The 22,905-nt window shown below is 41.1% G+C and overlaps 1 protein-coding gene across 1 annotated transcript in view; it reads left to right on the top strand.

Moving 5' to 3' along the window:
* Positions 1–22,905, top strand: part of LOC118413903 (ankyrin repeat and BTB/POZ domain-containing protein 2-like) — a 50,035-nt gene that overhangs the window by 4,596 nt on the left and 22,534 nt on the right. Inside the window, exon 2 of the mRNA XM_035817532.1 lies at positions 8,815–9,949. Within this exon, the coding sequence (XP_035673425.1) occupies positions 9,088–9,949 (862 nt within the window). The 5' untranslated portion in view covers positions 8,815–9,087. The remainder of the gene's footprint in view (positions 1–8,814; positions 9,950–22,905) is intronic.

Below are 22,905 nucleotides of genomic sequence, written 5' to 3'. Positions count from 1 at the left end.
CTCCAGTATGTGGGGCCTTCTTCTTGGCCACCACATTTTTGACTGGTGTCTGACTCTGAGACTCTTCGACCTCGTTGTTCTGTTTGCGGCCATTTTTGGCCTTGCCCTTGCGCTTCTTGCGCTTCTTGTTGCGAGGATGGGCTGTTTCTTGCTCCCCGTTTGGTTCAATGCGCTCCGCAGAGCTCGGAGATGGTTGGGTTGCTTCAAGAAGCAGCTCCCTTTCTTTCTCCGTCAGTTCGTCAGAGGAAGCAAATTCCTCGGCGGAATCATCTTCCCCGCTCTCCTCCGACCCAGAGTCGCTGGAGTCAGTCTCGTTTGTTTGCTCACTCTGACTCTTACCACTGGAGACAGTCTCGTTTACTTGAGACTGCTCACTCTGACCAGGGGTCTTAGCACTGGCCACGGTTGCCTCAGCAGCCGGACCGCTGGTCCACTTATTGTCAGGCAGCAGTTTGTTGGCATATGACGTGGGGCACCGACGTGCGGTGTGTCCCTCCTTGCCGCACTGATTACAGACTACTTGATTGCTGCATTCCGCAGAGGTATGCCCAATCAGTTGGCATTTGTTACAGAAGATGACAGTACATTGTGCTGCCTCGTGCCCTTCCTGGTAACATTTCAGACATGTTCTTTGTTGTCCGACGTACCGGAAAAAGGCTAACCGACCGTCTGCTAACCTCCAAGAGGACGGGATGTTTGCCCCTGGTTTGAGTGTAACCTTGTACTGCCTGTTCCCATTACGGACAGTAGGTCTGTCCCTGTAGGTGGTCATACGGGAAGCCAGGACCTGTCCATAACGGGATAGCCAGTGCCGTACGTGATTGTCATCAAACTCGTCCGGTATACGGGTTGCTGTGACGACTGTCTCAGCACTTCCGTACACACGGACATCTAAGTACTGTAGTGCCGAGAGTTTACCCCCATACAACTTTCTATCGTGAAGCGTACGGAAGGTCAAATCAAAAGACGTAGCGTTCAGCGCTTGCACTGTCTGGAGACTGGATGTAGGTATCCCCACAGAGTCCAGGAGTGCCCAGGTCTCCTGCTCAGATAACTTGTCTTTCTGAGCGGTATACGTAACGCAAATTGAGTTGTCTCTCCTCATTTTGCCTGGTCCGAAATCAGTCTATTTCTCTGTGGAGTATATGGAAGGTTCCTTCTAGGGTCTCCAGAAACCTCTTTTAGAGCCCCGGAATGCCACCTATTCTAAAAATAGCGATTGACCCAAAAAAACAGTGGCACCAGGCGGTGTGCTTGGACTGTACCAACCCCTTCACCCACTATGGCCGGGGGGCGAGGGTACAGAAACAGCTCAAAACACCACAAATTCAATTCGGAGCGAAACAAGACTATGTAGGAATGTTGGCACAAACCTGGTTTCCTTTCCTACAAAGTAGGAAGAGTATCCCTTCACGGGCAAGGGAAATATCTACCGGCAAAGATTGCACGTGTCCACCTACCCTCGTCTAGCGGCACGAGGACGTAGGGGGGACCCGTACGCTCGACGTGGAGGGTGTCGGTGGCACGAAAAACACCGTAACTCCTCCAAAAATCAACTTACAGAAGATCGAAAACCATCGAAATGATCCTGGTAAAACCAGCTAACCGACTGACTAAACCTCCGGCCTAGACTCTCACTCCAACCATACAAAAATGGCTGAAAAAGAGCTCTAGACCTGCAGCACGCGGCAGAAGCGTCTACACGACGCCACGCATGCGTACTCCCCTTTCCTTGCCGAGTTTCATGGCTTAGTTAGACAATGGTACATTCCAGACGAGTATTAAAACGCTCTTCTAGACGCATGTTACTGTATGTGGTCCAGCGTAATAAATCTACGCTTTAACTCACCATGTTCATATAAATATATATCACAAATTGCATCAGAAGGAACTTAGTTTGTAATAAAAAATAATGCATATTCATTGTGGGTCAAAAAGTTTTACAAAACCTGTTTAATGTGCCAATAATTCATCTGACATAAATTATGATAATGAGGGGGAGGGGGGCGACATGTGGAACTCGGGATTTTTAAGCGTAGAATCTAGTCTAACTTACCAAAATAACATAAAATACGCGGCAAGGCACAGCTTTTTTAAAAAGATTTCTTGTTTGATGACTCAGAAACTCTTGACTCCTTCGTTACTGGCCCTTGGAAATCAAATCAATTTTCCGTGGCTACTAAATGTAATTTGCTAAAGGGAAAATGCAATTGGTAACAAACAACGTTAGCGTTGTTGTTTTGTTTGTGGTTTATGTTTTAGCGTCTAACAACAAACAACTTTACCCAATACACACCAGGACACCGCCACAAAAGTTATTGGGGATTTAGGGGCGTGAGTTGTGGGATCTTCACATGTCCTCGTTAGATCTTGTTACTACTTGTGACAAGCAGGGCGATTTCTTATCTGTATAATCATGTATAACGTCACTATCGGGTACAGGAGATAAGTATATTACCAGTAGCGCCCAGGCTTTTATCACGTAGGGAATATTTTTTCGGTAAACCGATGCCGGTGTCAAGACTGATTATGTTGTGTCCATTGTGTTAGTATGTAGACCCTTGCCACGGAAATATATCTTTCTCATCAGGAACATTGACGTGGTTTTCCGATAAGGAGATTGGGACCTGCTATATGTCAAAGATTGGCTGGCATTTCCTACTCTGTCAGTGAAGTCATGCATGTCAGATTTGTCTCAGGCATTAATTCCGGGCTGCTGGCTTCCTCTGCAATTAATCACATCAGTAAACTGGCGTATCCATCAACAACATCTTAATTTTTCAGAAGTGTTTTTATCTTATCTACTGTTGCACTATCAATTTGTGTAAAAGTTGTATCAAATAACCCTAAATTTGCCATTCAAATTAACGTTAAACAACCAGCTGAAAAAATAATCAGTTGTACAGTAAACCACTGCTGTCTGTTTTTTCTGATGACATGACATGGGCAGATTTTTTTTTAATTTCCTGGTATTTTGCCCTAACCAGACTTGACCCAAGGGGTTCCAAGGGCACATCCCTCTAGGATACATGTTCACCAATCCAGATGTCATCGGGATGTAAAAGGGGTTTCTGCAATTCCCATCACATTCCACATCATTAAAGGGGGATTAAAAATCATTAAACATTATCAATTCAACCCAGTTTGGGCCAATACAGTAGCTCAGAACAAGACTCTATATACATGTGTAACTTTATTATATTATATTGAACCTCCTTGCTCAGAAGAGAGATTGTCACGCCAAGTATTTTCCAAATGCCCTGCTTGGAGACCCTCCAGTAACCTTATCTGAGATCTGGTTTACTTGGGTTTTCAGAAAGTTTTAATCAAGATACAGCACTTTTTATGGAAGAAGATGAGTGGTCTGTTAGTAAAAAAATCACTAAAAAAGAATCATGAGCATCGATCTAACAAAAGTGATACCCACTGATTACTTAAACATTGTACTCAAATTTTGCCAGATTTTTTTTTCATCTCAAGGTTTTGAAATGTTATTTTTTGATGTGTTGCTTTGGCTGCCAGTAGGAAAATTTAAGGAAGCATACAGGTTCACACACATGTACTGCAAAACAAACTGGTTACCAGGTACATTACCACACCAGCCCAAAGTTGTCTGTAGGGACCCCTACCTGCTGATGGGAGTCTGGCCTGTATGGAGACCTCAGCAGGGCTCAGATATCCTGTGCAGTACAGCAGGACAGGTATCTGGTCTGGAAGCCATCAGCACACAGACATCAGGCTTGTCAGGGAGTAACAGGAGATGTTTAGTGTGTCCTGTGTGGAGGAGCTGAAAGATTTTATCTGAGGATGGTAGTTAGGGAGGAGGGTAGGAAGAAGGTTTGTTGCTGGTTTCTAACTTGGTGTGTTTTCTAACAAATCAAAAGTGTACATTGTTATTCTCCAAGCAGAGGTTGGGTCACAGAGATACTAGTAGAAGTGGTCAGGACAGTCAGGATTTTACTGGCTTGCTCCTGTCAATAGAACAATTTTAAATTCTAGTTTGTAATTTTGTACAAGTTGTATTTTCTAGAGGCCCAACTACAGAGGAAGCTGTATTCCCTTAGGGGAAATATATAATCTTTCTTAATCCTGTACTCCCAAATTGGGTTATAATCACCCAAACACCAGTAATGGGCTGTCCCAAAGGAACATAAATAATGAGGGGGACAACTTCAGAAAGGATTTCTACCATTTTCTGGACTTGTCAGAAACTGACAGAATTGGTTTGTTTCTGAAAGAATAATAAGTTAAGTGAAGTCAATCGGGAATGGGTAAATCATATTCTTCATCATAATCATCAACCCTTACCAGTTGAGGCGGGCCATCATTGCTTTCCACTGTCTTCTATTCGCTGCTGTCTGCTGAGCCCCCTCCTTTTCCCAAGTTTCAATGTCCAATGCCCAATCAGATAGGAATAAAGTATACCCCCTTTCCCTCAGGCGCTGCAGCGATCATTTACTAGACACCAATTGGTGTCAGAAAGGTCTATGACATCAGTAATGAGGGTGTGTTGCTATTAAAATTTTCCACCCCTTGGGCTAGTATGGTGGGCTCTTATTTACATTTGTGTTTTGTTTAGAAAACTTGTGGTTTTACATGATAAGAAAGGCAATGGGTAAGTGTTTCCTGTGCTATCCCACCAGTGTTATACTTATAGTGAAAGCAAACTATACAAATGTAACTAGTTACACGTATTCCTTGCAAGGTTTTTGAATGTCAAACGACACCTGTCAACATTGGTTTGTCTTCATGTGACCTTTGTTGGATGAAATCCAGACAGAGCTAGAAGATATACATCGTGTAGTCATTGTTTGCTAAATATGTGAATATGTGAATAGTACATTTTCTCAAAATGTCACCAACCTTTGGGGGAGGGAGGTTTGATTGAAAGTTTTAATTAAACCTCTCGGCATCTTTCCAAGTGCATTTGTATTACGCTATTAGAAATGCCAGACTCAAATAGTCGCGTTATAGATTCTATTTCTATAATTCATTAATTGTCATCACACTGCACATAAACTTATGTACTATGAGAAGTTGTTAATGGCCTTAACTTTTCAAATTTCCTGGGCTCCAAAGGTAAGATACAAATCTTGTGGTCTTTAATTCTGATTTCCTACTCCTTTTGACCCCAACTATCTGGTGTAAAGACCAGACATGCCAGCACCCCACCTTATCAGTGTAATTACCCTGTGTTGAAGATAAAGGCCTAAGTTATTCCCCAATCCTGAGTCAACAGAGATACAGGACCTGAAATAAGCCTGTGAAATAGGTGATTGTGACTGAGGTGTGATAAGGCCATTGACAGGTTGATCTCTTGTTGAATTATTTTGGTTATCAGCACATACCTGTACTATGATGTAGGTAGGTAGGTAACTTCTAAAGCAATTTGCTGGTTTCCAGCATTGTATATAAAGAACTTTCCACCAAAGAATCAAGTCTATTACTAGACACAAATAAGGGCTGTTGGTGACTTCGATTTTTTCAATACAAAGGAAGACTAAACAAATGGAAGTCTGCAGTTGCGGCCTTCCACAACGAGACATTGATTCTGGTATAGAGAAGACATTCTGTGTCGTTTCAAAGGCACAATTGGATTACGAGAATCAATACAGGTATGAAGCATTATAGATTACCTTATTTCTGTATAGCTATATAACTGTATAACCAGCAGAAGGACAGTACAATTGACCTTGATCTACTCCTGATTATCTCCAAGCAGATGCAGAAAGTTAAAAAAGTCTTTAAGACTGCTGTATCGGTGAGCTGAGTTTGAAAAGAGACTAGTGTAATACACCTGCCCAAACCTTTCCAATAATCCATCCAGAACTTCAGGTATAGTCACAGTTCATACATGTAAGAATATCATATTCTTTTGTGTCACCACACCTTGCTTAGAAACAAGGAAATTGAAGGCTAGGTTGAAGGCTAGAAACTGTAGAAAACGCAACAGGAAACAGCTTCTTAGAAAGGAATGCTTCAGTATGAGTAAAGTCAAGTACAGGCTAGTCCAGGGCCCAGTTCTGATCCTGTTTGTAGAAGGGAACCTGATCTGGAGGGTAGCAGCTTGGGTAAAGTTTACCTTGTGAACAGGAGTTGGAAAGGCTTTTGTGTCTCAGCTGGCTCGGTGCCAGGTCCTAGGAGCTTGGGAAAGTTACACAAGTGGTTTTGGCTGTAAACTGTGAGAGGATTGACAGATAGTATCCCAGTGTTCCTATACTGTATCCATGTTAGGGAAGGCCTCCTTGTATGGTAACTTGAAGGTGGTTTATGAAGAACTGTGAAGCACCTTGGTGAGAAGGCTATGGCTGACAGTTGAGCAAAAAGGAATCAGTGTGAAAGGAAGGCAGTACAGACAACTGAAGAGTCACAGAAAACTTTAGTGTGAAACTTCCTTGCAGTCTGAGATGACAGATTTTAAGGATTGTTCTGAAATAAGGAAAGCATACTAGTAATTCATAAGGTTATCAAAAGTACATGTCATCATACAAAGGTATTTTACCAATGAACTGACAATCGATACTCTTTGGCTTTCAGGTGTAGTAAGACATTTTTGCCCACTGACATACGTTTAATTTTACTTGCTTGAAAGTAAAAAGCTGTCTCGCTCTGTTGATAAGACTTTTTTTCTCATATTGTACCATCAACCTAAAATGTAAGTTCGTTGAGGCAGTTTAAGACAAACTTGTAGGATGAGAACTGTACACAAGACTGCTTGTCTGTCAGGAAAATGTCACAAGGGTTCATCACACATATTCTGAAAAAGTCTGCTAAGAAAACATGCCTTGTGCAAATAGCAATCGAAACAACTGGTTGTGACAGTTTCTTGACCTGTACAAACTCGTAGCACATGAGTAGGATGAGAAGAGTACACAGAGCTGTTCGTTTGTAAAGAACTGTCACAAGTGTTCGCTGGTCTTCCCATGGTAGTGGAGAAAGGCACAGTGAGCCTGGCCAAAGCAGGTGACAAGTCATGTGGTATGGAGTTCCCATGAGAAAGTTTTCCCTACCCAATTAGGCCATGAGTAGATCTAGACTTTCTCTGTCAGTCAGACCCTGGGACTGTCAGGGGGAGGTAGGTCAAGTCTTGTGGCTGTCTTCTCTATTCTACAGTCTGTTGAGATTTTACCTTTCCAATGGCGATTATGATCATTTTTGCAATTCATACTTGTAGCTGGTATAAGTGAGTTTGCCTCGTGAGTGGTACTTGAACATGACTCATGTTTTTGTATCAGGAACTGTCCAAAACATTGCCAATGTAGGATTACATTTTATAGATCTTTTATAGATGTTCTTAGATATTTATCTTTTATTTCTTAGATATAGATATTTCTTTTTTAAATCGTGACAAATTCTGGAAGGCAACTTCAAGACTGAAATCTTCAATCTGATTTTGCATAGGACACACTGTGGCTTTGTCCAACATCATGCTGAAGCATATTGCTCCAGTTGTTTGTCTCAATCATCAGACCCTCTACACATCGCCCTTTGTAGGATGTTAATATTCAAGGGTACTGACCCATTAAGGCCCTTTGATAATACCCCTCCAGTCATACAGTTACAATCATAACAACAACCAAACTGTCAATGCTGTCTTAAACAATATAGCTGGATAGTTTGTTTCTTTACTTGTGTATATTCCCACAGAGCAAGGAGTTGTGAGTGAGAACACTCAGAGGTTTTGAGAAGTAGCCTTTCTCTAAACTAGCAACTGTCTGGTAGCATTGTATGTCCTTTTGCTTTGTACACAATTCCTCTGTTTGCCTACTTTGTAGGATCATTTTATTACTTCAATGCAAGTTGTGCACTAAAAGTAACTTGAAAAGAAAAGCTCACATTACAGGTAGGAGAAGAAACAAACAGTTTGGCAGTAACAAAACTACGTTAAAAATGCGTGTTTACTTGAAAGGGTACGATATAGCCTGATTAAATCTCGCTTATATTAGCCCGCCAGTTACAGCCCTGGACCGTGGAGTTTGTGTTACACAGACTAGGTAGATATAGATCTAACTGTTGAAGAGCTATAAAAAGGGTCGGTGGCTCAAAAACCTGATAAGCGGCATGTAATCCTGCAGAATGGCAGTACTGAAGTTACCCTATAATTGTTAAGTTTACTCCATGAAAACTATCATTAAGCTAGGTTTTATGTACAACTTGAAAACCTTTTATCTAGCTCTTCAATCAAATTGCAAAGTAACTAATTCTTATTGTCTACATTCAAAGTAAAACAGTACCAGAAGTGGAATAATTAGTAACAGAAGTTGGTGCCGTTCTTGTTGTGACATCTCTAATAGTTGTTTCTTAATTGGAGAACATACTGCCTTACTGTTTTTGATTTTGTCTAAAGTGGCCCTAAAGTGAATATTTTTACAATCAAGGTGCTGCTAACATTCTTTTGTCTGATGTCCATAATGTCTCTATATTGAGATTTTTTTGCTCAGTCTGACGTTTTGGCCTCTATATCTGATTTGTTTGTCAAGATGAAGTACACATATTAAAGCATAAAGGTTATAAACATGCCAAATGTTGATGTTACTGAACAAGGCCAGTAGACTTTGACCTTCTGGACATATTTAGACAGCAGTTTGTACTTTGGTAATTGGTGCTTAACGTAGCAATTGTAAGCAATTTGGAGAGCCCACTAGAACCACTTGTGGAGATATACTGTACAATTAATGGAACCTTGAGTGCATAATGATGTGTCATTCAGCACATTCCTCTGTTGTTGTATCATTTTCCCATTTTCCTATACACTTTGGTGTTTATGGTCACAGAAGTTACAAGTAACAACTGCATTACCCTCTTCTTTTGTAGGGACTAGATCAAGTTACTGGTCACAGAGGCAGCAGGCGCCACTACTTAGCCTGGAGGGCAAGGAGAGCTGCAAGGTCCGCAGTGGATACTGTTTGTGTAGGGTCACCTATCAAAGCCAAGAGGGTTGAAAAAGCCGCAGCAAGAAAAGACCGCTGGCTGGAGGTGCGTTGACCTTATGTGGACAATGTGCTCGACGTTTCGGATGTAAGTAGTGTACAGTGATCGCCGATCGGTAATTTTGCGGTCCGCTCTGAGAGGCTCTGAGGTTTCAGTATGGCTGGGATGAAAAACATCAACCAGCACCTACGCTCACTCGAGAAGCTGAGTCTGGACTCGGCCAGTAACTACTCCACCATGGAGAGTCTGAACGGTAGTATCGGGTACGGAACTGGTAGCAAGTCACCAACAAGTCACATGTCGTCCCACATGAACGGTACCCTGACGAACGGAGCAGGGTATAGCGAGAGCTTCTGTAGTGTGAAGAGTTCGGTGCCAGACGATTACGAATGTACAGATCGTTATACGAGATTGGTCGAAATCGAAAACGTCCCCTGGACTGAAAGGGACATATCCCAGGTGATTGAGAACGGACAGGGAAAGAACGTTTGTGACAGTGTTTCAAGAGACATCATACAGCGACTATCGTACTTGCTCCAGAGGCCTTTAGTAAGGATTGTCCGCGAGGCACAGAGACTTGCCATTCGGAACTGTAAGTGTACTCAGCACGACATGAAGACGGCGGTCAAGCTGGTATTGTCACGGACTCTGGCAGAAAGTTGTATCAACTCGGCCAAGAAAGCGGTGTCTAGATACGTGATGACGGGACAGGAGGGCTTCCGTGTCAGCAAACGTACGCGAGCAGGGGTGATCTTCAGTGTCGGACGCATGTACCGCTGGCTGATTGACGTCGGGGTGAGCCCACGCCTCCATGACAATGCAGCAGTATATCTTGTGGGACTGATGGAGAAACTGCTGGACGAGATTTTCCTGCGAGCGGTGTGCATGCACGTGATGGGGCGGGATGACGACATGGCTGTGAGCGTGGAGCTGTTGGAGTATGGGATAGCGAACGACCCCGACCTGTGGGGCATCCTGCAGCCCTTCGAGCATCTCATCTGTGGACGAGATGCAAATGGTAGGTCATGTTTTTGCAACATCTCATTGTTTCCTATATAACGTTACAATTTGTATTGTTACAAGTACCTTCTACTCAAGAGTTTAAGTTTGTGATTGATAGAATGAACTGAACTCCCTTGTTACTTTTCCTGGCAATGCCTGCAGGGGCTGCATGGTAATTTGGCGGGCATTGACACAGACAGCCACAGCTTTGTTTGTCCTTGACATTGACTCATGGTAATGTCACTAATCTACAGCCCATGTTCTCTGATGATTGTGTCTCATGTCTTACATCCTAAGTTCCTTATTCATATTTATCAGCCGCTCCAGTTTAGCTCCAGGTGTTTTATGTTTTTTGAGTGAAAGGTTGTTGTCCTGTCTTAGTTCAGTCTTCAAAAGCATTCCTGTGGTGGCTGTGAATCATCCTAGCGTAGGTGAACGTTGGTGTCTTTTGACATCCATGTCATTGATCCCTTAAGAAGTTACATTTTTCAGTCATGACTTAAACAATGGGGTTAGCGTTGCCATTGCATTTGAAACCTGATAATGAAATGGAGGATTGGCTTTGGTTTTGCCGAAAGGTACTACACCTTTTGGTACCAAATTTGCTTTGGTGAAAGCAATATGCATTGCATGATATCAGATTTTGAAAGAGTAAAGGATAAACAAAAGAAAATGTACAATGATATACACATACAATTCTACTGAAGAAGAAAAACAACTTTCACACTTTGGGTTGGACATCAAAAGGTGCTTACTAGGTCATTGACAAAGTAACACAAAACTTGACTGAGTATCTTTGAAATTTCACAGGTTAGACTATTGTATCTAGTATCCTGTAGAAAGTCTGTTTTACTCAGTTTTGCAAAGAAAGTGTTTGTTCAGCTCACCCTATAATTCCATTGTAGTACTACTGGTAGTGTCCTGGGCAGTCTGACTGGCTCCAGTAAAAAAAGCAGGAGAAGCCTGTCTCCCACACAAGGCATGAGACCATGTTAGTGTAATCTCCCTTCAATAGAATTAGGCCAGAAAATTGGCTGACAAAAGCATCAAACACACAAGAACCAGATTACCTGCAGTGTGGGGGACCTGCCTTGCTTTGTTTGGGGTTCCCAGTCCACCCTGTTCTGCTGCGAGATATTTGTCCCAGTTGTTGCAAGTGTTGTGCTTGTCACATTAGTACATTGGCCCCAGTAATCTGTTTTGAAGTTCAATGCCCTTATGCATTACCTGTGTGTATCCTGTGTGTAATACTTGAAGGGAATAAGTTTACTTTGTGATTAACAGTGGAACAGTGCTGTAGTTGTTCCTAGAGTAAAGGGATATAGGGCAGAGTTGAAAGACATTTGCTGCTGTGATTTCAGGACCAGGACAAGTTCAGCTCAGTCGCCCTGCTCAAAGTCAAGTTCAATGCTATCCAGGTTTCAAGGTGATGAATCATATAACCTGTTTGTTATGTATCGGTTTCAGTTTTTACTGCATTTTCAAAGGGTTCACGGAACTCCTCTGTTCCATTATTTGTACTTCCCACCGGTTGGTGTGACACACTGTGGCAGTCTGTGCAACCCGGCAAGTTTGCAAGCATGGCTGCGCTCATAATTCATGCTCATGTTCAAGGACAGTTTATTTGTGGAGGAGACCATTAGCTGAGTAATATTTGCCTTTCCCAGTGTGGGACTTGGCAGCCACATACAAGCGAAAAAGCTAACATGTCATTAAGGACTGATAACGGACAAAAAACTTGTCACCGTATAGTGAGTTGTCGCAGACTTGCGAAGGAGGTTATTTACTCTAGGAGGACCATGTTGTTTGTGTTTGGTGAGGAAATTGACAATTATTTGACATACAAGTGAAGGGGAAAGTAAACGTATTAAGATACAGTCTTACTAATGGTCTGAAGCATAGATAAGGGTGAAAAGATTCAATCAACTAAGTTGGTGTGTTTGGAAAATGTCATTATAATGATGTGGAGTCTGGTGACACAGTACACAAAAACTGCTGACAATGCTTCTTTTTCAGAAGAGAACAGACTGAATAACAGTGTATTCCTGTTTACATTAAGTAAACACTAACTGAGTAAACAAACTGTTGAAAAAAGTCTTGTCTGATTACATTATAGAAGAAAATTGTGTTAATGCCAGTTTTTACTTTTTCCTGAGTTTTAGACAGCAAAATAAGAGTTGGTCTTGCATGACTGGTACCATTGATGTCTTTCTTTTGATGTACATGATATGTGCATTAATATGAAAATTGATACCACACAGCTTCTCTGGTTATGCATATCAGAGCAGAATCTTTTGTTTGAGTAAGAAGGGCTCATCCGTATCTTCATAAGCTATAAGAAGGGAAAGTTTGATTTCAGAGACATACAGCAAACAAAAGAAAAGCTTTTTCTTCGTCTGTCCATAGGAATTCGATATGGATTTGATAGCGTGATAAGAACGCTTCTTTGTGGTTAACACGAGCTTGGCTTCGCCGCTAAGTAAGCAGGCGTGTTTAAAGGGACGCTGTTACGAGGTTGTTTTCTGAGCGTGCGATTTGTTTTCCGTTATGTACCCGATGCCCGCAAGATCAAAGGTGTTTGGCCCGTGTTACATTTCAGGGCATTGTGCGTGAGCGTAGCCGGGCTGAAGGAAGGACTCTAGTCTTACGGGCAGGCATTCTCCGACGCCCGAGATGTTTGAGTAACTTTGAATAGCAAACACTTCAGCCTGGGTACAACTGAATAATGTAGATATAGTGGTGCCCTGGTCAAATGTAACCGTATCTTACATCAATAACATATGCACTGACCACTGCTTGACCCCATTTTAACGACACATCCTTCGATATTTGTACAGTTATCCTTCCCTTTTATGTTCAGGGAAGCTACGTAGAATGTATGTGTGCATTTCGCTAAATGGATTTCCTGAAGCGAATGTCTGAGTATATGGGATTTGGGATGGTTGTGAGAAGAATCGAGGCCGTATCACGTCTCGGTAGCTCTCAATAGTGCCGGCACCCTTTGCGCGGGACCTTCTAAACGTTATTCACGAGAACCAGTGTGACTTCTTCCAATGCCAGGACAGGTGTTCTATTGAATCTGGGGCTAAGATTAGAGAAGTGGCCTCCTTGTTGCCCGCTCTTTTTGTCCCTCCCCCGTGTCCGCTATCAAAATACAAGCTTCTAAACATTTCATTACTTCTTGGGGAACAATGGCCATGGGGGTAAGCGGCTCTTTTCTTCCCACACAGAGGCATAGGGGCTTGATACAATTAAGAAAGCTGAAGAATTGAAAGGCAAGGGTAGTTGAGTGTCGCAGCCTTTGGTATAGCTCAGGCCTATCAAAATACATGACCGGTGTTAACATTACTGGGCTTTACTGTACTGAACATGTATAACTTAGAAACTCCTGAAGTCTTTAGTTCAGACATGTACGTACAAATTCAAAACTGCTCTTTTGATCATAAGGAGAATCAGGATGCCAGCACTCCTGACGGTTATTTGCTTTTATTCACCCGCAAAGTGAAAGGTGTTGCTCACACAACAAGGTAATTAGTTGAGTTGTTTGGGTCCAGCTGTTTAGTTATATCATCTTTCAGCTTCTTTCCTCCCTTTTACACACCATTGAGGGTTAGGAGACCAAGGTCAAGGAACCTCTAACCCTAATTTCGGGCTGTTAAACAGTTAAGGGTATCATTGCACATCTCCAACATAATAAGGCTATTCAACAAACTCATGAGAACTTCAGAGAAGGGGGCTTGCATGTCCCTTTTCTGTAATGGTAGGCTTAGAATGAACTCTTAGAAAGAACTTATACAAAAGTTCAAAAGTGTTAGGTAAAAGTCAAAAGGCAAACATTTCCGGAGATTACCTCAAAAATGGTCTTAATGCATCACAAGTATTTAAAGTTATGCCTTTGATGGTTTGGCTCCTTTGTCCAAATGCAAACTTGGGCAAACAGACTGTATGCTGTCAGTGCTGAAAACCAAATACATAAATTGAGTCCAGTAACACCATTGAATAGAGCCAGGCATAGCTTAGCCGACTTCAGAGGATAGATACTCTTTCACCCTTCCAGTGGAAAATAAACCTATTCCTTTTCAGCAATCCTTCTTCCCTTTGTTTGGGTCTGGATGTCTAGACTGAGTATTTTACGCTGTGGGATTGTTCCTTTTTTTCAACCCATGAGCTCTAAGGGCCAATTTACACGAGGCAAAAAAATGACTTGTCCTACGACGCTCGGCGTGTGCCCGTGTATAAACGAAAATGACGCTGCAGCGCGTCATTTTTTGCCTGGTGTGAATTGGCCCTAAGTACCAAAAGAAGAGTCCTAAGGTTTTCTTAACATAAGTTGGAATGCAGAAAGAAAAGAAAATTGACATTGTTATATTAGTGGTTACCCCACACATACAAAGTTGGTTTAACAGCGTCTGGAGGACGGATGGGAGGTCCTGTTTCTAGTTGGAGAGAACAAAATGAAGAAAGCCCGACCTAAACCCTCCCTTTCATACCCTATCCAAACAGGCCTCCCCTCTAGACCAAGGGTTGAAATGTTTTGCATTGTGATTGAACAAAGGCCCGGCAACGATTTGCTTAATTCATGGTTGCGTATTCATCATACGTAACATAATCAGCAAGCTGCGCCTGGAGGCATTGCTGACTCGTGAATCATCTTCTGTGCTCTATGATTCTTTTGAAGTTTTCAAAAAGAAGAGAAAGCTAGCTTTGGAATCTCATTAGTTTATTATTATAGATAGCATGAGATGAAATATTTGGCACACCCAGCCAGAGCCCTGACACGTCTCATACTCAGCACGAACATTAACGTGACAGTTTTTCTTGCTTTACCAGCTGGGCAGCCTTAATCTCATTTTCCAGCTAAATTAATCCAGAGTTGGATTTAAAGATGTTTGGTCCTTTTCTATCGCTAATTCTATAGCAACTTGCTAGTCTCTATCAGACTAACTACGCTGGCTGCAGTGAGAATAATTTGCCTGGGGAGTCTGGCTACCATAGGTTTGCCTGTATGATAGTGTATGCAACCTTCCCATGGACTGACTCTCCTGGCCAATCATTCCCCTTCTTGTCGAATTCTATGATCCATGCCCTGTAGGAAGCCTGGTGAAGGCTAGCAACTTCGATGGGTAGAAGGTTACTACATACTGAAAAGTGGAGTTAATTACTATGTAATTATTAGCAGATAATGTTAGTTATCCCATGCAATGATGAGGGGTAATATGAGGGTAGCCTTTATACCAAAGATTTAAGTGTGGTGCTCCAAAGTTACATGGTATGAAAATCATTCAGCGTGTAAAAGCACTGTTGTCCAATTTTGATATAAAAATTGACCCAAAACATGCATTCTGTATAACGAGTAAGTTGAAGTCACAGTCCTATCGCCTACTGACAAGGATTCGAACCCACTTTCTAGTGACTTGGATTGCTATGATTTGTAATGCTGTGAGAGGAGTAGCCAAGAAATGAAAAGGACTACTACATGTATATGATTTTGTAACTTTGAGAATTCATTAACATTGATATGAATAAGATTAATGGAAAATCCTCTGTATATGGTGGAGAACAACTTTGTATACTTGTGACTCAGTTGTGAGTGAAGCTAGTCATTACAGTGAATCGTTTTCATCCATGACAAAAATAGAAAATGTATGTAGATAGCCAAGAATGCACACCTGAGCACCTCCCCACCTACAGGACATCGCTCCTGACCCAGAACAGCCCTCCTGATAATTCACCTGTAATTAATGTGCCTTCCCTGAGGGGGAGGATCAGTAGCGCCTGCCAGGCAGGCAGGATTAGACAACACATCCACACCTAGGTGACTTCAGGTAGCAGTCCGTTTGATGTGGGCAGTTGACCTGTGAAAAGAAGCCGCCAATTATTATCAACCACCAGCCCTGCAGCAAATTTCCATTGTATAGTTATATCCAGGGATGCAGGAGATCTACCCGCAACCTTTGATCATGTATAGATCCCTGTAAAATATCCACAGGCCCTTCAGATTATGTAAGCCAGTAGTCCTGGGCATATGAAATAAGAATATGAAAACTTGCTTCTGCAATTTGATGTTGATATTTGTAGATAATGTAGATAAATAAAAAGTGAAAGGGGATTAATTATAATCATCCATATAACATTTTTTGCCTTTGCATGTGTCAGTGACCCATTTTGCTTGTTGAATAAATTGTTTTGGAGATCTTCAGAAGGTTAAACTGAAATATGGAAACGATCTAGCTAAACTAGGAAGAGTTCTCCATCTGCAATTCTAAAATGGAATCAAACCAATTTATCAAGGGCCCTAGAAGCTGTGGCTCCCTCTAAATCATACATATACATTAGTTCCCCCATCCTTTGATGCTAAAATGAAAGGTCGAGTTGGAGAGTGATGTATGTTATTAGTTTTTCCAGATCAAAAATTAGAGAGGAAATTATTCTCCTCGGGGCCTAACTATATACAATGTCACTCCAGCTGCGACAGGACTTCAAAACCAGGACTTCAAAAGTCTTCCTACTGTTGCCCTTTACCCCCTGGAGAAATGAAGGCAATTCTCTTTTAGGCCTCTTAGTGGCCAGATGGCCCAAAGGAAGGATCCCTGGCTTGCCTTTTGAACTAGACATGGTACATCTTTAATACAGCACCTGTTTGAAGCTGACTCCTATTTCTAGCATTAAATATCAAAGCCATGCAGGTACATTATACATATTGTGTACTGTACTGTGTGGCATAGTGGCAAGAGGACAACAATATCATATGTAGGCTGGGCCCTTCTGGCAACCAAGTTGTACCCTAAGAATTCATTGGCAGACGCTACCTACAGTAAACTTATAAAAAAAAGTATCAGTCCTTTCTATGTCACCTGACGAACTCCATGCTCAGGCTCTGACCTGATTTCTCCAAACCAAGGAAAAACAATTAGTTCAGCTGAAGCTAGTTTTGATTTGAAATATTATCCAGACCCTTTCCACTGCAGAAAATTAGGCCCCCTTGGTCCAATTAGCAGGGGGGCAAATCTTCAGCATCAGTGGTCCAGAAACTGCTCTCCAACAGTTTCTGTCTATTAAACAGGGGCCGCTGAGAATTTGGCTGTTGAAAACTGTCCATGTTGTTGGTTGTTGGTTTTGAAATTCAAATCTTGAACAGCCTGAAAGCTTGAGATTGGAATGATAGAATCCTTTCTTTTTTTAATCCAACAAAGAGAGTTTTATGATGTTGTCCAAATATTTATGAAAGTTTACAATGTAATGAGATATAAGAGTTGTCTTTGAAACTAAACTATATTCATTTGTACAGGGATATTCTGAATGTCTGGTTTAATGTTTTCCTATTCAGAACATTTCCTGTCTAATTATAGAATCCTCTCTTTGCTCTAGTTTATTAATCATCTCTTCTCTACCTGTTTTTATTCCAAAATGAGCTGTGAGATGCTGAAACCCTTATACACCCCAAGTGTCTGTATAAACACTAAACAGGTGGCGTTGTCACTCCTTCCCAGAATCCCCCAGCCGTGACCAAAGAATTGTTGGGGTCCATTCTGGCCCAATGGAAATCGATTATGAAGTGCACATTAATGAGAGAATGGTTGGGGTTAATGGTACCCCAGGGATGTCATGTTGCCTCAGCACATGCCCCTATTTGTGATTTCAAATCACCCATACTGCCATGTCTGGAACATGGTCACAGATCATGCATTGAAAGAGTGTTGGCAGTGGAACAAAAGGGCACATGTTAGAATATTGTTAGGGCTGCTCAGGAAAACGAGAAAGGTCACAAAGAACATGTAGCACAGTGCCTTTGAAAGAATAGATTGAAGTGAAACTTCTTTTGGAAAAGTCTTTCCTTCTGTCTTGTTGGAAATTTCACAGCAGATTGTCTTATCACAAAATTATTTTTTCATGTAGAATGATGTATTGGCTGAAAGTTGCCTGAAACTATCCAATTTACCTTGTAAAAATATGCCACATAACAGAAGGATGAAAAGAATAGATAAATCTTAACTTTTCTTGCATCGGGACTGGAAATGATGTTTAGATGCTTGCAAGAATTGCTTTGAATCAAGCCAGCAATGTCGGCATTTCAAAGGCCGTGCCTGCACGTGCATCAATCTACATCAAAATGTACATCCATTCATTAATTCTAACTGGCAACTATTAATTGTCTGTGAGCCATTTGATGTGGACAAAAGAAGCCTGCTTCCCATCTGCTGCCTGGTGACCACCTCCTCTGTTTCACAAATTTCACTTCATTAGGGGCAGCCACCTGCTAGGAAAATTATTCAGCCCTTAGAGAAAGTCCTGTTCTTCTTTTTCCATAGCTACTAATACTCTGTGGAATGTGGGTTTAAGGAAAATGAAAGTGATAGATTCCTGAATTTCATCCTGGTTAGACTGTGTACCCGATAACTTACTTCTTCTACCTTGTGTCAAGTTGTGATATGTAGAAATGGCCCAGAGACATGTGCATTTGTTTGTAGTTTGCATTTTACAGACATACAGTTACAAATTGCAAGAAACAACTGAAATATGTTACTTTTTCATTTAGATAGCTTTTTTCCAGTTTCTGTTTTTTTTCCATTTCAAATGTGGCAGCAAGGAAAGATCAGCTGATTTTATTGTCTGAAAGATGAACTGATTTTATTGTTGGGGGTGATTGTCATATCCTTATTAATCAATAAGGGCGACTTTTCCTGCTGTGCCCCATTATACGGACTCCCTGTGCAGTCAATAGACAATGGATGGTGTTTATTCAGGAGAGGTTCAGGTTGACTGGAAAGGTGACAATCACTGCTGTTTCATTTCCACTTAGTGAGAAATGAATAAACCATGTCATCACATAGTTGTCACCTTGGCATGATATGTGGTCCATTAGTGGTGCCCTCCCTGGCTTCCTTCATTTCCAGTCATGACCCTGCCTGGAATACTTCTGCTGGTTTTCCATTACTTGTATTAAAAATGTATGAATTCATGGTCAGGGTGTCTCTTTACATTAAGTGGTAGATTGGAAACAAGCATTGAAAATGTGAATTCATGTTGCAATGCTAACATTTTGAAGCCTTACATTTGCAATACCTCTGTGTTCAAGTTGTTCCTTTACTTGGACCAGTTTGATAAAGGCATTTCAGTCTGGGGCTGATTTCCATGCTCCTTTCATGGTTTTAGATGTAATTTATAGCCATAGAACAATTGCAGAAGCTTGATCTTATAGCTTTATCATCAAGCATTTAAGGGTAGTCAGGATCTTTTTTGAAATTGAACATATATGTACAGATGTGGTAATCAGAATGAAGGGGGACTAAAAATATTCACAACTGCCCCTCTGAAATAGAATAGCCCATGGTGTCCAGTAGTTGAAAGGAGAGGCATGTTGAGCAGGTGACAGCAACATGCAGGTAATCTTATTAAACCCAGGAGAGGGGTGGATGGGGGGGATTGAATTTTGAGCTCCATGATGAATTGGTTACCTTCTCTCCAAACAAAAATCCTTTCATACCAGCAGCTCTCCAGCCTGGATGCTAATCATGTGTGTGATTTTGTTTCTCTAATCCTACCTTTCTTGTCCTGTAGCTTTTCAATACACTGGCTGTCTAGAAAGAATCAGACAATTTGCTCGGAACAACTTATTTTAATCACTTATTCCTTACACAACAATATCCCTTTGAAATGTATATACATATTTTCAATCATCCAGTCCTTTGTATTTGTCTGATCAACATTACTCGGTCATTTCCACCCTCCATTCTCTGGGTTCTTTTGTGCATGTTGCTGTGCCAAACTACAGACTGTCATGATAGCAAAGCTTATCCCACCAGCACAACTACTCCCCACATCTGTGGGGTTTACCATCTAAGCCACAGGCTTTTCAGTCTAGGTTACAACACAAACTTGGCGTTACCATGCAAGGGTATTGAAATCATTGCACTGTCCTTCGTACACAATGGACACATCATCTGAAATATTTAGCATGACTTTTGCATTTTGAATTATGGAACTTTGCATTGCATATAAGCATTATATATAATGCGAATTGTGAGAACTGTATTAGGGTTATCCATGTGCATGTACAGTAATTTGTAATTTCTGAAAATTGTCAGGTAAAGAATCTTACATGTCTTGGTTTATATGATATTTTCGGAACTTACTGTTAGTGTCAATGAACTATTCTTTTTCTCAATTTTTCCTCCTGACAGCTGCAAGCTCACAGGTTAGTTTTGACAGACAATCCTCTACCTTTCCAAGAATGTAGGAATGTATACTGCTATTTGGTGACTTAAGCCATGCCCTTTCCAAACTGATACAATGAAAAATAAACTGTCTAGCCCCAAGGCCTTGAGGATAATGCACTAAGCTTTGCCATATGTGACTTGGGATCAGAATAGCTCACCCCCAAAGTTTTATTTTTAGAAAGCCTGATAACAAGCTTGTTACAGATAGAATTTTTTTGCAGTTCCACATCACTCCATCACACAGAAGAAGTGATGGTGTCAAAACTATCCTATACTGTATACATATTGTCTTTGTACCATCTATAAGTAGACATGAAATACATGTAGAGGTCTCTTCTAAAAGCTACATCACTTATTTAATACGACAGTCAAAGTGAATTGCACTTTCTACTGTATGGATGGTCTGCATGTGCTGGGATAACCAAAAGAAAGCAAAAACAGGTGTATCTTCTAATTCCATAAGTCGTAAATCTGAATCCCATTTGGGAAGGACAGAATGCAGAGGAAAAGGGCAGCAGAAGAATGTGGTGGCAGTGCCCTGCCTGTCCCAAACATAACTTTCCCACCCTCCAGATCAGCCCAGATGACATTAGGATTATACTTGGTGAGGTCTGGCAGACAAGAGTGGATACAGCTGAAAGTTTCTGGCTCAACCTGATCTTCAGTCTTGGATTGTTGCCACGGTAACCAGGATCCAGTCATGAAACTATCCATTATATAGGCATTGCTGGTAAGTTTCAGTGTATTAAGGAGATTTGAAGTTGCCAGGATGTGTGATAATATTTGTAATATTTGAAGTGTTTGAAAATCTCTTCTTAGGTGGAATGTATTAGTGAACCCAGGGTAAAGAACCAGTGGGATCAACATTTCTACTGCCTGGCTAAACTGAAAACGTTATGATAAAAATTTGTGATGTCTTTCAGTTTTTGAGATTACACATGTACAATTGTATGATGTACACTTTAACTAGACCTTTAAACTAAGATACATCCTTGTCAAATACTAGTACCATACAGACTACGAGTGTGAACCGATTACAGCCTAAAAGTTGTTCTTGCTTCCCATACTGATTTCTCATTAAAAGGTTAATGTCTTTAGCAAACCTGCCAGAGAGTAACCTTTCTTTCCTTGCTTTACACGCATGACACCAGTTGTTTTTTTGCAGTGTAGAGGTCTTTCTATATGGCCTGTAAGAGGCTATCCAAGTCTTCTAGAAGAAATATTTGCACATTATTTTTGCAGTCTTTTGGGAACCCAGACCAAAACGTCATCCCAACTTACAAAGAGAACCAACAGGTATGCTTGTGTCCGTTAACTGGTTGTGTTCTCAGGTGTACAAATCCTGTCCTTTCATCCCTCCTTCATGGGTAATTAAGAAGCAATGGAGATGTCTTGGGAGATGATGGGTGACCACCTTCACCCTTGTGTGCCCAGGAATCACCATAGCTGGTTTAACTCAAGTGGGGAGGAGGGAGCCGCCTGTAGACAGCAGCCATTGTAGGGAGCTGTACCGTGAAGGGCACATGTGAAGGGGGAGACCTTGTGTGTTCTGAGGTCATTAGCTTCTTTGTAGGAAACCTCACCAAGGAAAACCTTTAACTAGAGATAAATTGTTTATTCTTAAGAAGAAAGTATTTGGAATGCTGCTGTTTTCATTTTTAAAAGTCTACACTGAAATGGCTATCGTGTCGGTATTGTTTATGAAGGAAGGTGCTAATTATTGCAATTTAATATAATAAGTAAAAAAATATTTTTGAACATTTGAAAGTTTTGGGAAAGTTTGAACTCATTTTTTGCCAAAATCATTAAGTTGTGGCTATAGATATACATGTATCTGTGAATTTGCTGGAGTTGGAGAAGTACTTTTAAAATGTTGAGGTGCCAAATATCATTTCAGGAGACATGTAATCAATCAGATTGAACAGTTGGATAGGGGCTGTTTGAGATATGGATATGGTGTCCTACCAAATGCCATGAAGGGCACCTCTAATGATGGAGGTAGAACCTTGGACACTTGAGAATCCTGCTGAAGGATAAAGTGACACAAAGCCGACTTTTGGGTAACAAGACTAAAATGTCACATTTCTTCATTTACTGGCCTATGCTATTAAAAAAATGTAGGCAGTCCTACATTTTTCCTTTTCTTCTTTCTTTCTGATAATTATTTTGATATCATTGTCTAATTTGAAAGAAAAAAACTGGAAATTGATACGACTTAAGTTATGCAGAAAATACAATGACTTCAGTAGTGAGTCATCTACTTACACTTTGTTCTTTGCCTTTAATCATTGCTAATCTAAGTTGCGGAATCTTGTGTTATGGTGCTAATGAAAATGCCAACCAGCAATGTAAGTTGCTCTGACAATGTGTCCAGTATTCTCACAGTGATTCCCTTCACCCCTCCCTATGACATCACAGTGTGCAGATTAGATTTTGTGGCTCATTGAAACTCAATAGACAGATAAAAACCCTGATAAGATAGTAACCCTATCCAATGGCAGATACATGTCTGTTGTCCTTGACACCCAAGCAGGACCAAGCTAACACTGCCACCTTTGTCAACACCATCTATCATTACCTGCTGAACAATGCAGATATTTCATAATGCCATAAGTGTTGGGGGCAGGTTTGTGCAAGGGTTCAAGAGTGGGGTCAATGATGCTCTCCATGTCAGATCACTGCTTTTGAAGTTGTTGAAATTACATTTGGAGTAGAATAGTAATAATGATAAGTGGCTCTTATCTGTTTATACATT

The sequence above is a fragment of the Branchiostoma floridae genome, chromosome 4 (assembly GCF_000003815.2).
Source record: "Branchiostoma floridae strain S238N-H82 chromosome 4, Bfl_VNyyK, whole genome shotgun sequence".
NCBI classification, from domain to species: Eukaryota; Metazoa; Chordata; class Leptocardii; order Amphioxiformes; family Branchiostomatidae; genus Branchiostoma; species Branchiostoma floridae.
This window is presented reverse-complemented; position numbering and strand designations above follow the sequence as displayed.